The sequence below is a fragment of the Hesperophylax consimilis genome, chromosome 1 (genome assembly GCF_061612785.1).
Source record: "Hesperophylax consimilis isolate HC1 chromosome 1, BYU_Hcon_1.0, whole genome shotgun sequence".
NCBI lineage: Eukaryota > Metazoa > Arthropoda > Insecta > Trichoptera > Limnephilidae > Hesperophylax > Hesperophylax consimilis.
The window spans coordinates 32,040,674-32,056,643 of record NC_142836.1 but is presented as its reverse complement, the minus strand read 5'-3'; the positions used below and the strand labels follow the sequence as shown (position 1 = coordinate 32,056,643).

Sequence of the window (15,970 nt, the reverse complement as noted above, 5' to 3'; positions counted from 1 at the left end):
AACCATGCAACCCCCACCCTCCCTTGAACCACCCCCACCACACCTTCTCTGAAGCTCTGTCATCGTCTAATATGATTTCTCTCGCTTTATTTTAATAATGTATTTTATGCATTATTAATGTCTATACTTACATTAGTTTTCTATAATGCTGTCCTTTACCTAACAAAGTGGTTAAAAACAAAATATTCTTCATTTGATTTTAGTGTCGAGCCACAAAGTAAACGCTTTCTTTGATAATTATATACTATTTTTTATAAATAATTGTGTAAATTAATAAAATTTTTGCCCAATAATAAATATATGTACCTATGCTTCCCGTTTTCGTTCAAAATGTACGTGTACAGAATCGAAAAAGTATGAATGAGGAAATAAAAATCATTTTGTGTTATTTATTAGTCCTTTACCTGCTTCAGACCTGGTTTAGCCAAAAATGTTGTTTTGGTGACGGCTTTGTATTCAAATTACAACAACACCTCGGTAACAAAATGAACGCTCTTCATTGGTTTTGCTTACGACTTTAGAAGCTTACACCAAGTTGAATTGTTCTCACCTCCATATCTTGTGACACGGGTTGTTTAAACTTTTCTACTTGCTGATAGAAGAGTAAACTACTTTACGGGATTTGAGAGATAACTTTGAGCTCTGTGTTACATTATAGGGAACATGCATTTATATTATCTAGGCTTACTAAGCGAGGCAGCGGAATTCAAAGAGGAGTTGTATTTTGAAATTACTCCAACGTGGGGTTATTTTCAGATTGGAATTAACTCCAAAGGGAAAATCGAGTCTTATTACACCAACGATGTCAATGCATAAAATTTTCGAGAGAAATAAAATGTAGATTCATCTAAAAGGGTCAAGAAATAATTAATATTAAGGTTCTTGCTCTTCAAAATAATTCCGGCCAAGCAAATAAAAAATCCTTATCACATATAAATACATTACACTTAATATATTTCAAAGACTGTCGTCCATAAATAAACCACTCACTGCTGCCGTTATTATATCGTCTAAATTTTCAACATTATAAAACGCAATGCTGTTCCAGTGCAGTCGCCGGGACAGGAAAATCGACCTCACCATCTCTATTCGAGTTATGTCAGATAGTGATGGGCGGGATCGAAACATTTACATCGAAATATTTAGACTAATTACTTTGGAACGATTATGTAAAATATAAACGAATGATTTTAGATAGAATCGATGACAATGAATAGAAATATTTCTATGGTTGAAAAGGAAGATTCATCGATTGTGCTCATCGCTAAATTGTCAGATGTCAATTCAGAAGGTCAAAACCAGAGTGGTTGGTCAGAATAGCGATCCCATACCTACCGAAATTTCAGTAGATCTACCAATTGCGGCAAAAATACACAGATATTTGTAGAAAATCTTTCAAAATTTGTGTAAATCAACCGAATATTTCCGAAAATCTACCGAATTTTTCGAAAATCTACCGAAATTTTTAAAAATATTTTCCCCTACCCCTTCCCGTGAATTCGAAAAATTTAACTTTTACTGATTTAATCAATATCCGGGTTTAGTGATTTAAACAATATAAAATATTTTGACGAGCTACCGATTTTCATTTCCGCGGTACTGGTTCGCATCACTGGGTCATGTGAGTGGTTTATTTATGGTCAGAATTCAGAACGTCAATGGAACGTCAGTTGAAGTAATTTAATTCACTGACATATCAGATCTCAGTCATCTCGAATAATGAGGTTATAGTTTTTTAATTTTAATACGCTTTGGCCTTGTACAGATTTTTTTTCAATTCGTATTCATAATATTCTAATACTATCTTAAGGTTAGTTGTTCACGTATTGACCCCTTTTGCATTCAACCCATGTCGGTATTTTTTAGGTTATCAAAAATACATTCGCGAATAGTCATTAATATATTTGTTAAAAGTGCTAATTCTCCAAGATTTGGTTCGAAAATGAATCCATTCAACCCACCACCCGGGGTCAGAGGTATGAAGCTATTCGATCGTCTTAAGTTCGATACCACTGTTATCGTTCCGGCAGTCAGAATTGAAGAGTCAGCGGTGTCCTCTGCCATGAAGTTTATAAAGAAGTATTTACTGAAAATTGACAAATTCAAGCCAGTGCAATCCGAAAATTTGGATACAACATTATCTTATTCCAACAACAGTCTCGTCCAAGAACATCCACTTACTGAAGAACCTTCAAATCGAAGCATAAAACTAATCTACTTGAATCCATTATTAGTAAAGAGTTGGGCGGATATTGACGAGAGTGATGCTACTCAACTCCAAACTTGGATTCGGGTTGATGACTTTGTAATGAAAGAAGTGACCTTATCATATGAAAATTGGAAGCATGACGAAGTCTTTAAAGCTATTTTACCTGTTGGCAAAGACAATTTAGCAAGTTTTTCTACTATTGGACATATTCTCCATGTTAATCTCAAAGACCACCTCCTAGAATACAAGGATGTTATTGGACAAGTACTTTTTGATAAAGTGAAAGGTTGTAAAACAGTTGTGCATAAAACGAATGCTATAGACAATACATTCAGAAACTTTTCAATGGAGGTGTTATGCGGAGAACCAAATTTTAAGGTTTCTGTCAAAGAAAACAGATGCGCTTTCGAGTTTGACTTTTCTCAGGTATATTGGAACCCGAGGCTTTGCACTGAGCATGAAAGGATCGTGGATATTCTCAAAAGTGGTGACACTCTGTTTGACGTGTTTGCTGGGGTTGGACCATTTGCTATTCCAGCTGCAAGAAAGAAATGTATCGTCTTTGCAAATGATCTTAACCCACAATCTCATAAATGGCTTTGTCACAATGCAAAACTTAATAAAGTTGAAGGAGACCGATTTGAGGCATTCAATTTAGATGGAAGATGTTTTATTAGAAATGTATTTGCTACATACTTAGTTGACACTTTTGGAAAATCGAAAATATTGGAAGATGCCTCACCAGATATTCATCTTACCATGAACTTACCAGCTATGGCTGTAGAATTCTTGGATGTTTTCCACGAGTTGTTGAAAGAAAAGACATTGATTAACTTTAGAGAGCCTATTGTGCATGTTTATTGTTTTGTCTTTGGTGATGACCCTACTGAAACAGCCAAACAATTAGTCGAAACGCACCTCGGCTACAACTTAGAAGAACATTTGATAAATATTTTTAATGTCCGGAATGTATCTCCCAAAAAAGAAATGATGAGAGTGAGCTTCAGAATGCCCTTATATATATTGCTTGGAAATAAACTTAAAACTGTAAAGAGTCAAGATTCTCTTGAATCAGATGATTATGAACCAAAAAATAAACTTAAAAAATGTTTGAATATCTTTGATACAAGTTGCAACCATGGTGTTTAAATGCTATTGGCCTAGCTGAAAAGTTAACCAGAATAAATATATCTCCTTTCTATAATCTTGAGTTTTCATTTCAACTAACCCATTTTCACTGCAATCTTCTCTAATTGCTAAATCACCAGAACCAAAATTGTGTTTTATGAAATATTATGAATTTCATTAGACTCCATCTTTATTAATCCCGTGGATGACCTGTGATGTAAGAACTGTCCAAATAAATAATCATTTTGTCAAAAAACTATTTTTATTTAGCATGCCGAAATGTATTATTTCTACAATTAATTTCACTAATAAATTGTATCTTCCAGGTTAATCAAAAAGAAATGATTTTTTAAATTATTGTATAAAATCAATTTAAACAAACAAAATGGAGATTATTAGCTACTCTGATGTTTTACAAGAGTCTGAAGAGGTTTGTTGTATTCATATCTTAGATCCTATTATAAGGTGAATGTAGAAATGTTCAATAACTTCAGATGACTTATTATTTACAGGTATTAGAGGAGTGCTTCAAAAAGTACACCGTTTCGGAAGTATTTTTATCCTTCAATGGCGGGAAAGACTGCACAGTATTGTTGGACATGACTCTGCAAGTATTACAAACGATATTGACAGCCAAAAGTGATATTGAATTATTAAAATTTTATTACATTCAGCCTCAGAATCCATTCCCAGAACTCGAACAGTTTATCAGGGAAATAGAAATTAAATATGGTTTGAATATGATCATCGTCCCTGGCAATATTAAAGATGCGTTGGGCAAAATAGTACAAGACGACAATAGCTTGAAAGCTTGTCTAATGGGAAATAGGAAAACAGATCCTTACAGCGAACATTTACAATTCTTTGAAGTGAGTACTTATTGAAAGTGACTAAATAACTAATGTTTATTGACTAGTTGATAATAAAATGGTGTTTTTAGATGACAGATAGCGACTGGCCACAGATCATGAGAGTGAGTCCCTTATTAAATTGGTCTTACCATCAAATTTGGAGTTATCTCATTGAAAAGAATGTGCCGTATTGTAATCTCTACAATCTTGGGTAAGTCGACCAATAAATAATTAAAAATAGTGTAAAGCATACGTACAATAATGTACATATCTGTATCTACCCGAGAGATCAATGGTTTTATGTTCATTTGACCTATTTTATAGGAATCCACACTAAACAGTTCTCAAAATTGGTTTATCTCTATAAAAATGAATTGTGAATTGACTCATTTTTGCCAAATAATTTCTACGACGAAACCGCTTAGGATTCTGAATAAAGTAGCTCATTTAAAAATAATCTTTTGGCATTCTTGGACATAGGACCATCGACCACTCGGGTACAGAAATATGTTTTTCCAAAATTGTTCCAGTTTTTATCGGACAATTTTTATAACACCATTTAATAAAGTACACCACTCAACAATTTTAATAACTATGTTCCATGAAGAGTCTTGGCGTACTCAGTGGCAGACTTTGGATGTGAAAAACAAGTACCTTGTTGTGGACCCAACTTTTAAACTGCGAGGGTTCTCTCCCTCGGAAATCAAAGGAGCTCACTAAACTGCATCCGGTGTAGTCACAGCCGTTGTGCATAGATTATGCTTAAATGGGGCCTAAAGAATTTTGAATTGTGTGAATGTGGACAGGTTCAAACAACAGGACACATGGAGAAGAATGTCCCCTTCATCAGTTCCCCGGTGGCACATTTGTGGTGAATCCACACAAGTTCACTTTTGCAAAAACATTGCCACAATTCTATAAAACCCAAAAACACAATCAAGCCTGCAATGTCAAGCTAGTAACGACAAACACCCTGAAAAGACCTTTTTTTAAACTAAATTCAGTATTATTTTAATCTAAATCTTTATCTCATTAAAAATAGATTATCTTACATGTTTCTACAAGCACAATCATTTATCATTTGAATTGTTATTTTTGTACTTTTTTTTCTGACTTAATTTTACACACCAAGAACATACTGATTATTATTTTACTTAACTCTACAGTATGGCTGGCTACGTTTGCAGTCCAGTAAAATTATGACCACCTTGCACAGTGTGTAGATATAAATTTTACATGTTTTGAAAGTATTTCATTACTATCAATGAAAATTCCAAAGTAGGAAAGTTGATATTTTAGAAGCGTGTCTATTGTATCAATAATAATTTTCCATATTATATTAGGCTTTGTGATATCTACAAAATTTTACCCGTCTCATAGGGGTTAAAAAAAATTGTTTAATAAATGTAATAGCCCCCTTGGCGTATATTTACTTTTAAATATTCAAATAAATATATATGTACTACGCTAATGCCAACATGATGTTATACATACTAGGGCTATTAACACACTCACACATATTAGGGCATATTAACACACTCACACATACTAGGGCATATTAACACACTCACACATATTAGGGCATATTAACACACTCACACATACTAGGGCATATTAACACATTGTAGTTGGGCGCTTCAAACAATAGACTCTAGCCTATAGCGGGTGTTTTTCGCGATTAGCGCATAAATATATCGCTTTCCTAAAATTGACATAATTTCTAAACCAAATAATATTTTCAATTGAAATTTTCAAAGAAATCATATATGAAATTTGATCATCAAAAATAAATTATAATTGCTTTGATTACATCATAATTTCACCACATTTCAAAGCTGAATATAAAAACCTGATATTAATTCAGTATAATAATATAGCATTCAATATTCAATATTTGAAAATTCAAAGTAAAAGATAACATGTTTATTCATATCATATAGTTATATAATAAATACTAATATATATTTGCCATGCCCGCAATTTTACAATCGTTGGATGTGTGAAATCTGATAGCGTAAATTGAACAGTGTCGCCTAAGGTGGAAGGCGCACACTCAATAACTCATAAGTTTAATTGCTTCTTGTCAAAAAAGAGTCTTTAAAAGACATGCGGTTGCCTCGCCTAATTAAAGAGCCCATTCCACTTATGAATCATAGTATTTCACGCTGATAATAAACCCGTATAATGCCGTTTCCCGCCAAAAACCGACAGTCGACAAAAACGGCATTTTCCGTATCCTGCAGTTGACCGACAGTCCGCGAAAAACGGCAATGGCCGTGTCCCGACAACAATGTGTTAACACACTCACACATACTAGGGCATATTAACACACTCACACATACTAGGGCATATTATCACACTCACACATACTAGGGCATATTAACACTCACACTTATTAGGACCATTGGTTTTCTTTTTTTTATCATATTTGTACATTTGAATGGAAAATCTGACTGCAATTATACATAAAAGTCATTAAAATATTTATACCTTCTAAATATGTATATTATTACAATGTCACATACAACGTGTCCTATGCCTCCAAGGTAGAGCTACGTTATTTATTGAATTCTTGAAAATTAAATATTTTTATTTCAGCTATACCTCAATTGGAAATACAGACAACACCATTCCCAATCCATCCCTGAGAGAAACCATCAATGGAAGCATCATTTACAGGCCAGCCTACTTACTTCAAGATGGTGCATTGGAGCGCAATGGAAGAAATAGGAAAATAGTAAATGGAAACTCACAATAACCTGAACATTTAATATATAAATAGTTATAATATTTTCTAACAATATTGCAATTTTAGTACTTACAGAACATTGTTCATACTCATGTGAAATGACATAGATTATAAAAAATGTGTATTATTGTTGCCTTGAAAATCTTTCCTTTATTGGGAAACCGTTTTTCTACACATTGCATATTCGATGTTCCCAGTTCCAGTGTTTGCAATATAACGTGGTGCAATATAAAACACCCATTGCATGAACATCTATACCAACGAGTACCTGTATAACTTTTAAATGAAATGTAACATGGACTTGTCTAATGAGTTAAGTAGATAATTATTATTCCATCCTATATGAGTTATTCTATTATTATTCTATATAGCTATTCTGAAATACAGCTCTTTGAAATGTACGCTTATTGATAAAAGCCACGTGGTTATTTATATTATTTGTTTAATTCACTTTTTGTAATAAAATTCATCTTTACTATAGCTTTTATAGGCTGTGACATTCCAGCTGGAAGCTTTATTTGATTTTTCATTGTAGAATTTTTAATTTTTAGGATAGTTCGTATTTATTTTATTTTATTTTTATGTGTGGTTTACCTAACGGCACTCTGAGCAAATTCAAGTAAAAGTATTACTATTTCTAAGATTCAATCAAAGATCTGAGCTATGAGGGCCGTTAAATAATTTAGAAGTTGTTCATTAGGTGGGGGCTTAGTAAAAAACAAAAAATTGATTTAAAAGGTTTGGTGATAAAAAACAAGGTTTATAATAGTAAAAGTTATAATTGAATAACCTAACTTAGGTAATAGCATAAAAAATATTACTATTGTTAATTTGTGCCTTTTATTTCTTCATAGTTTTTACAGACCTTATATAAAGTCTGTATTGAAATAATGAGAGAAAAACAATATAATAATTAAATTATTGAACATTTTTTCAGAAGATTTTTTTAAAAACCTATATCATTAATATAATGATTTATTTGTTAATTTATAATGTGCCAACAACTTAAATATTGTATGCGAATATATTATTAATAGACATAGATGAACTATCGAAATGACATAGATTTGTCTTTAACCCAGATTTGCTGATTTGTATAAGCCGTTTTTGTAAAACATCTCTTCAAGGGCGCTCATAGGATAGTGAAATTAAACCACAGCCATCTCTACTAGAAATCTATATTATATTAGGTTATTATTAATAAATTTACCTTGTTAAAGCATGATGTGTTTTTAATTACTGCACCTTTGTATGTTACACTTTATCAAAAATAATAATCAAACTTCTGTACTTCTGAATATGCAGCACGCAATCTGTACGCAGAGTTTATTTTAGAATTGACAAATTGTATTTACATAATTAAATATAAATAAATGTCTTCACATAAGAAGCATAAATATTATTTGTGATGTCATAAGTCAAGAATGCTTTAACTTTTTAATCTTGAATAACCACGGACTGTGTGTAGAAATGGGCGGTCTGTTTATAGTAAGTAGATTCCCTTATCTTAACGGATTGCAACTTTTGGAGCACAGGCTTCAGGTAGGTATGCTGTCCTTATTCTGCCGGTATTACAATGGAAGATGCTCTGAGGAACTAGCTTCATTGATCCTTTCAGCACCGATGCATAATCGGGAAACACGTCAAACGCGCTCCCAACATATGTACATGGTTGAAATTTGTCACATGAGAATGGGTCTTTCTACGATCCGTTCTTAAGTTCAACAGCTCAACTGTGGAACGATTCTCTTCAAGACCCATGTTCACTCCTTCATCTCCTGACACAGGTCCTAAGGGAAATTATTTGCCTCAATGCCTCCTGTGTGGGGATATTAAAAAAAAAGGCAAAAGCACCCATGGGATACGAAAAATTTAAATCTGTTGAGCGCTAGCGTGTCCAATTGGCTATCTGAAAACAGTGCTTTCTGTTTGTTAAATTTTTACACTACGCACACTACAGAGGAATTAGGTCGCGGGAGCTCGGCATTTCAAAGGTTGATAAAACACTAAAATTTTCACCAACGCATTCAATGTTCATTGAACTCCCTTTTAAATTCGTTTAAAAGTAAGTTTCTTTAAACTCACTGTGAGTAACATAGTATAATAGTATTGTTATTATTTTGTAATATATGAACACTAAATAAATAAATAATTCACTGAAAAAAAAACTATGCAGGTATACTAAAACTATATGTATACTAGGCTATACATAATATAATATATACCCCGGACCCCATATCAATGGGACTGCAATGGTGGAACAATGCTGGCTCTCATACATGTATATGTAATCCATAAATAAATTTGAATGCCATTGACTTAGTACCTTTTTGTTCTAGACCATTTAGCATGTGGTCTGTCACTCTAAAATTGTACATCGCCATCCCATTTGATTTTCTTAATCATGGTGAAACCTAGTTTCTTACGGAGAATTATATTTGGATCCCGAAACATTTTGGCACAAGGCTCTTCTTGTGTTATTCTATGACGTTATCCATTAATCCTAAAAACAATAAATAATGGCTTTTTTTTTTTTTTTTTTTTTTTTTTTTTTTTTTTTTTTTTTTTTTTTTTTTTTTTTATAAATTTAATTTAGATTAAATTTGATAATATTATTATTAAGTTCTGCAAGTGTTTTAGTTTTTTATTATTGTGACAGCTGTTTCGGCTTACAAGGCCATTTTCAAACATTTTCAAACATTTTCAGTTTGAAAATGGCCTTGTAAGCCGAAACAGCTGTCACAATAATAAAAAACTAAAACACTTGCAGAACTTAATAATAATATTATCAAATTTAATCTAAATTAAATTTATAAAAAAAATTAAATGGAGTTCTACGAATTAAACACAAAAACAATAAATATATATAAATAATGGCCTTTGTCAGGCTGGTTCTATCTATCATCTACCTATTATTATTATTTGTATTAAACTGCGAGTTCAAAACTTGGCGAGGGAAAAAAAAAACAATTCATTTAATCAACTTATTTCTTTCTTTTAAACACATCGTTCTAGAACAGAAGATATTATTATTTCACTGGCGGAGAGACAATTTAGAATCGAAGCATCGCTTGAAATGGTTGTTGATTTTGTTTCTTATCCGAACATGGACCTAAAAAGTCCTGGACGGAGCATTATTGCGATTTTGTATGAATGGCATTGAAGCTAATCATAATAAAAGCAAATCTACGGTGAGGGGAAATTGTCTGGCAGCCATCTTGTATCTCTTTAAATTGATTTTTATGCAAAGTGGTGCATAATTAACTATTATTATTTTATTTTTGTGTTGTTAATCCAGTTTTATCGGCTTATAATTTTTGGGGGTATTTGATGACACCATGAATGTAAGAAAAATTAAGTAGATTTTGGCATTTCCATTCATCTTCCTCCTCACCCCGCGGCTTCAAATTTTGTCGATTGGCCCCGTCCAGTGCTTTTTAGATCCATGGATACGAAAAGCCTTCCAACTGTCTGAAGTACGATGTTTTAAGGAAAAAAATGGAGAACATAGTCAAACCAAGAGCGATGACAAAGCATAAATATAAACACACCTAATAATTTATTATTAATGTTTCATAATACGACCAAACTAAGAATATATTTTTTAAATGAAGTGACGTCACGTGAATGTTGACTCAATGGCATAACTGGCGGGCGAAAACGAGGTTTTTACATGATTGGTTTATTTATGGTGCTTGTCTTTGGTTCGCCGCCATTATCCCATTTCTCCGTTTCTAACCTCCGTTTCTAATCGGTTTGGCGAAAATCGCCGTGTTTTCGTTATTCCGTTAGTATCTTTTGTAGATACTTTAATTCAGCGGATTTGAGACACTTAATCAATTAATAACAAAGTAAGTTCTAAAGTTATATTTTTTAAGCCCCATAACACCATAAATGTGACAAATATGTTACTCTTGTCATCCCAAAAACGTCATCGTGCAATTTTCGTAGTCTAATAATTTGTAATTTGTAAAGGGAAATCTTCATTGTTTATTATTATTTATCTATACTTTACAGTGTTTCCGATTTAATTTCTTAGCGATCGTCACGTCAGTTACTGTAAATAATAATTGTTTCTTTCACGAGTGTCATGTCACACCTACCCTTGTTCTTAGTAGAAAAGTATTCCTTTTGCATAAATGACATTACAAATTTTGCATGTCGTGTGTGCCTCATTATCTTGACAGTCCTGAAATCCAGCGTCTACAGAAATAAATTTATTTCAGTTAGAGCAGACCTCGGGAAGTAATGGATTGTGTTGAACATTTCATTTGATATTAATCTCCAGTTCCACAAGGGTTCTCATGAGAAATGAATATCACAGTACTGGAACAGTTCAAAGCCACCTGGCTGACAACTTTATTCAGCGGGTTGCTATTTCTAGCGGTGACATATCTTTTGTTATGGAATGAAGGCCAAGCCATTCTCAACTCTCAGACTTTGGATGAAGCCACAAATAAAGTTGTCACAATAGATGTATATAATCCAACAATCAAATCTGATTACGAAGGTAAACTGGTTCATCTTATGGGACCTATAGACATAATGGAACCCCTAACAGAACCCGACTATAACATTCAAGTCATGTCAGTCAAATTAAAGAAGAGGGTACAAATGTATCAGTGGATAGAAGAAACGAGGGAAAAAGACAAATTTGGCGATACTGTGGATTCCTCCGACCCCGATATTACAACATACGCTTATCATCAAGACTGGAGAGACTACGTTGTTGATTCTAGCCTGTTTTACATTTCATCGGGGCATCACAATCCAAGAGACATGCCCATGTCAGGTCAAACCTATTTAGCAGAAAACGTTAACATTGGGTGGGTGCATCTAGGGAGAGACATCAAAGTGAAGTTTTCAGACTATTACGATATAACTTCCGATGAGCGTCCGGAGAGACGAGACATTAAACTCCATTCCGGAATGTACTATCACGGTGCTGATCCTCTGGTGCATGAAATTGGAGACTTAAGAATTGTATTTTCATATGCCGGAAGGCAGGATGATGAATATTCCGTAATTGGAATGTTGGAGCATGGTACAATTCAGCCGTACTTCACCTCTTTTTCACCCGATCCTTTGATTTTACTCCGTAAAGGAAGGCATTCAGCCGTCGATATGATAAAGATGGAATACCGCGACGTTGGCTGGTTGGCGTGGAGATACAGAGCGGTGGGATTGTTCCAGATGTTTGCGGCAGCCATGAGCCTGCACCCCGACTGGTTTTCGCTGCTGATGAGCTCCCCATGGGTGTCCCCGCGCATGCGAATGAAGGGCCGCCTGTTCACCAACATTACCATAGCAACATGTGCCACGCTCTTCATAACCTCCCTCCCGTGGATCTCGTACTTTCCATTGCTATCTCTAATCCTTTTAACGCTGGCATTGTTGCCCATTTTTTACTTCACTACAACATCTCGAAATAGTCACAATCGTGATTGATGTTATTTTATAAAAACCCTCAAGTGTTTCTTCAGTTTTAAGAAACTAAAAATTAACCAACCTATTTATTAGATTCACTGCTAGATGAAATTGTGTATAGACAATAAATAGTAATTAATTTTTAGTTGTTAATATCTCCTGTTTCTAACATTTTGATGTGTGTAAATGTTTTATTATGAAGTGACGAGAAGATCATGTTCCATCATTACAAAGTGTGTCAACAAAAACATTAAAATTAATAAAATAATATTATTGTGTATTTCTCTCTTTTCAATACAGTACTTAATAAAGCTAGTCATTTACAATTATTATGGTGTTTTGTTATTTATTCTCTTAGGATTACATTATTATCATACTCCTTGTTAAAGAACATTTAATTTATCTTGTTGAACTAATTTCTGTCCTAATTTAATCTTATTTAGTTTTTTCTTTTTTTTTCTAAGATTTTATTTTGTTTACCTTTTAACAATAATGTATTTCCATATCAATAATAGATGCCTGTGGCTGATGAGATTAAGTCCTCATGGGCTGATGAAGTGGAGTTGGACCAGGGGACCCTGCCCGCGGCCTCTGAGGTTCAGGAGAATGGCCTCAAGGTCGTCACTGAATACAAGATCAACGAGTACGACAAGAAAGTTAAAATTGTCCGCACTTACAAGATTGAGAAGAGAATCGTTTCCAAGGTAAAGTTAATTACTGCATAGTTTATAGATGCGCAAATGCTAACGCCCTTCAGGTGATGTTTTACAAAATTATAAAACCATATTATCAAGATTGCCATGAATGACCAGTTTACTTAAATTATAGTCATAGTCAATGGCACCCCCCAATTTTGCAAATGGCACCTCAACCTGATGTTTTTTTCTTTTCTTGGATTATTAATATCGATAGCCATTTTAGCTGTCTGCGCGATGCCTAGCTTTTGTTTTGGGATTATGAAGGCATTGTGCGTGCACGCTACCACCGATGTTCATAGAATAATAAATAAACGTTTTGTTTTCTTTTTTTATGGCTAATGCTAGAGCAGTTGTGCGGCGCTGCGCTATGCGAATCTTTCATTTTTGATTTCAATATGGATGCATCGCATGTGCGCTACTGACTATATTCATATGATCACTGGTGGAAATTACTACGCGGAGACATTTCACAATTTCTGCTGGGTCCGCCCATCTTCCGTGCAAACCGCTCGTGTGGGGCCTACCCTACATAAATTATTTTTGCCCAAAATCAGTCTAAAGAGTAAAAACTGCTCTTAAAAAATCTACAATTCACGTGACTTATTAAATCAGATTTATTTGACAATGCTGACAATTACCTACTCTTATTCCATAAATAATTCAACAAAGTCCCAATTACATGGTGAACATAACTAAGATATTAGTAATCATTTGTTAAAATAAGTTTTTGTTTACAGACAATTGCCAAGCGCAAGAACCTTCCCAAGTTCGGGGACTCATCTTCCGATAAGCCGGGCCCTAACCCCGCCACAACCCTCGTGGCCGAGGATGTGTACATGCAGTTCATCACATCGCGCGAGGAGAGCACCCGACCCGAAGAGGACAACCTGGACGCGCTCAAGGCGCATCCCAACAATGCCATCTTCAAGTGCCGGACATGCCAGGGCGACCATTGGACCGTCAGCTGTCCGTTCAAATACCTGGCCTCGGCCAAACCAGATCTTAGTAAGTTCATATGGCTGTTCTTATTCATTCATAATAAACTTAAGTAATTATTACTATCAACCAACCGGTTGAGGGTTACTGCCAAGGGTTTAGTTTTGTTTACCTAAAAATTTTGCAGCAGCAAACCTTTTTTTTTAACATTAGCTCCACAAAGGAGGCCCTGAAGAAAGTAATTCCCCTAATAAGAGCCTATGTCATCTTTGCGGATGATGTGTCGAGGGTCTTTTTAGGAAAGGAAGAAGAGGAAGTTCTGGGAAGGAAAAGAGTATGAGGGGTGGGTAGGAATCTGGGAGTCATGGGTCCAGGAGTGACGAATGTATGAATCAATCCCTCCCATTGTGGTGCAAAGCTATGTTCCGAGCGAGTCCTGCTGGAGAGGTCGAAAGGTCTCCCTCAAACTGTCTCTTCCGATCCAGCCACCTCGCAGCTTTCATTTTCGAGTCAATCGATTCCGAAGTTGGAATTTTGTAGGTGAATTTTGAAAAAACTCAGTTGCTAGGGGGTTAAGTCAGATGTAATTTCTTTTAAGCGTAGACCTAGCTCCAAAAGTTTTTTTTAACCTTTAAATTGCGAAAAAAAATTGTAACAAAAGGTTCAGATCAAAAAAAAAAGAGTTTTTTTGGTTCTCCGTATGATAGTAGAGAGGCTGCAAAAAAGAGTCATTATTTTCCAATAATGTTTAGTTTCCTTTTACACCTCTATGTTATTAACAAATATTCTATAATAATTGCAGGTGTAGGCAGTGGCGCCGCCGATGCGGGAAAGGGAGGACCCCCAGGCGCAGGCGGGGCAGGCGGTGTGCAGGGCAAGTACGTGGCGCCCTTCCTGAGGGACGGAGCGAGGCGCGATGCGGCGGGCTCAGGCCCCATGCGCAGGGACGACACGGCGGCCATCCGCATCTCCAACTTGTCCGACTCCACGGTGGAGGCCGACTTGGAGGACCTGGTCAAGGCCTTTGGTCCCGTGCAAAAGCTATACCTCGCCAAGGAGAAGGTGCACAATCTATTTTAAAAAATTAATATTAACTTAGCCTAAATCAATTATTACACATTTTTACTTAAAAAATGTTAATATTTTGTTTTCGTAGACTCCGTACAGCAATGAGTTTTGATTTTGAGTTGTGATGTACACAAATTATTTTATTTTCAAAATGGGAGTTGCCGACACATCCTTATGGTTGTGTGTATCAGTGCACCTGTATACACTTTGTGCGGCCATGTCCCTGCGAAGCGTCACTTAGAAATGCTTTTTGTCTTGCTTATGCATGCTTGTTGCTATTAGCAAGTGACTACAAGTGTATACAAAACATGCTTATGGGGTCAACCAGAAAATATTCATTTTTTAAAACTGATTGAAATACGCAAGCAATGCTTTTGTGTTGTCTGCGATACCTTTACAGTCACAAATAATAACTTGTGTTCATGACTTTGTTTTTCAGAACACCGGAGTTTGCAAAGGCTTTGCTTACATCCACTTCAAATTCCGCAACGATGCTGCTAAAGCTATACAGGTTCTCAACGGGCACGGGTACGACCATCTCATCCTCGGTGTGGACTGGTCCAAACCTCCCGCGACCCAGAACTAAGCGTCTCACTTTCTGGCAGACACGTAATAATATTCCACGCAATTCTCAACTGAAAGATGACAACTATAATGTTATAAATATGAACAGATTTGGGTGAAAAGCTATCATCAACTTTGTATTAAATGAAGATTATGGGATTTTGATAAAAAAAACATATTGTAAGAAAATTCAAAATTCTTTTATTTATAACTACGTTACTAGTTTTACTACCAGGCTACTGGGACTACGGCATCCTCACAATCTATGAATACCGTTATATAAATGTGTGGAAGATTTAAAGTTTATGTTTTGGTTATTATTATCGTACTAAAAATATGT

General features: G+C 34.9%; 4 protein-coding genes across 6 annotated transcripts; all 4 read left to right on the top strand.

Annotated features, from left to right (window-relative positions):
- The first annotated feature begins 1,644 nt into the window (after positions 1 to 1,644).
- On the top strand, positions 1,645 to 8,105 carry LOC149426653 (uncharacterized). 3 transcript variants are annotated; one of them, XM_089637869.1, is made up of 5 exons: positions 1,645 to 1,724; positions 3,664 to 3,767; positions 3,850 to 4,206; positions 4,278 to 4,399; positions 6,787 to 8,105. In XM_089637869.1, the coding sequence occupies exons 2-5, from the start codon at positions 3,723 to 3,725 to the stop codon at positions 6,944 to 6,946; spliced, it is 684 nt and encodes a 227-aa protein (XP_089493995.1). In that variant the 5' UTR covers positions 1,645 to 1,724; positions 3,664 to 3,722; the 3' UTR covers positions 6,947 to 8,105. The 3 variants fall into 3 exon arrangements, with proteins under 3 accessions (XP_089493995.1, XP_089494009.1, XP_089494001.1); XM_089637883.1 differs by having other exon boundaries at positions 1,655 to 1,810; XM_089637875.1 differs by lacking the exon at positions 1,645 to 1,724 and having other exon boundaries at positions 3,397 to 3,767.
- On the top strand, positions 1,646 to 3,413 carry LOC149426654 (tRNA (guanine(37)-N(1))-methyltransferase). Its single transcript, XM_089637857.1, has 2 exons — positions 1,646 to 1,724; positions 1,867 to 3,413. Exons 1-2 carry the CDS (start codon positions 1,720 to 1,722, stop codon positions 3,356 to 3,358), a joined length of 1,497 nt encoding a protein of 498 aa, XP_089493983.1. The 5' UTR covers positions 1,646 to 1,719; the 3' UTR covers positions 3,359 to 3,413.
- A 2,542-nt stretch (positions 8,106 to 10,647) lies between the features above and the next one.
- On the top strand, positions 10,648 to 12,693 carry Tmem43 (Transmembrane protein 43). The gene is made up of 2 exons (XM_089632564.1): positions 10,648 to 10,788; positions 11,164 to 12,693. The coding sequence occupies exon 2, from the start codon at positions 11,249 to 11,251 to the stop codon at positions 12,383 to 12,385; it is 1,137 nt and encodes a 378-aa protein (XP_089488690.1). The 5' UTR covers positions 10,648 to 10,788; positions 11,164 to 11,248; the 3' UTR covers positions 12,386 to 12,693.
- Positions 10,648 to 15,819, top strand: eIF3g1 (eukaryotic translation initiation factor 3 subunit g1). Its single transcript, XM_089632578.1, has 5 exons — positions 10,648 to 10,788; positions 12,880 to 13,068; positions 13,800 to 14,067; positions 14,801 to 15,060; positions 15,506 to 15,819. The coding sequence occupies exons 2-5, from the start codon at positions 12,880 to 12,882 to the stop codon at positions 15,650 to 15,652; spliced, it is 864 nt and encodes a 287-aa protein (XP_089488704.1). The 5' UTR covers positions 10,648 to 10,788; the 3' UTR covers positions 15,653 to 15,819.
- The last annotated feature ends 151 nt before the right edge of the window (positions 15,820 to 15,970 follow it).

Excerpts from the sequence above, each read along its gene's own strand:
- LOC149426653 (XM_089637869.1), top strand. The coding sequence starts at position 3,723 with ATGGAGATTATTAGCTACTCTGATGTTTTACAAGAGTCTGAAGAG. Across the intron at positions 3,768-3,849 it reads TTTTACAAGAGTCTGAAGAG|GTATTAGAGGAGTGCTTCAA; the intron begins GTTTGTTGTATT and ends TATTATTTACAG. Across the intron at positions 4,400-6,786 it reads TGTAATCTCTACAATCTTGG|CTATACCTCAATTGGAAATA; the intron begins GTAAGTCGACCA and ends TTTTTATTTCAG.
- Tmem43 (XM_089632564.1), top strand. The coding sequence starts at position 11,249 with ATGAATATCACAGTACTGGAACAGTTCAAAGCCACCTGGCTGACAACT.
- eIF3g1 (XM_089632578.1), top strand. The coding sequence starts at position 12,880 with ATGCCTGTGGCTGATGAGATTAAGTCCTCATGGGCTGATGAAGTGGAG. Across the intron at positions 13,069-13,799 it reads AGAAGAGAATCGTTTCCAAG|ACAATTGCCAAGCGCAAGAA; the intron begins GTAAAGTTAATT and ends TTTTGTTTACAG. Across the intron at positions 14,068-14,800 it reads CTCGGCCAAACCAGATCTTA|GTGTAGGCAGTGGCGCCGCC; the intron begins GTAAGTTCATAT and ends TAATAATTGCAG.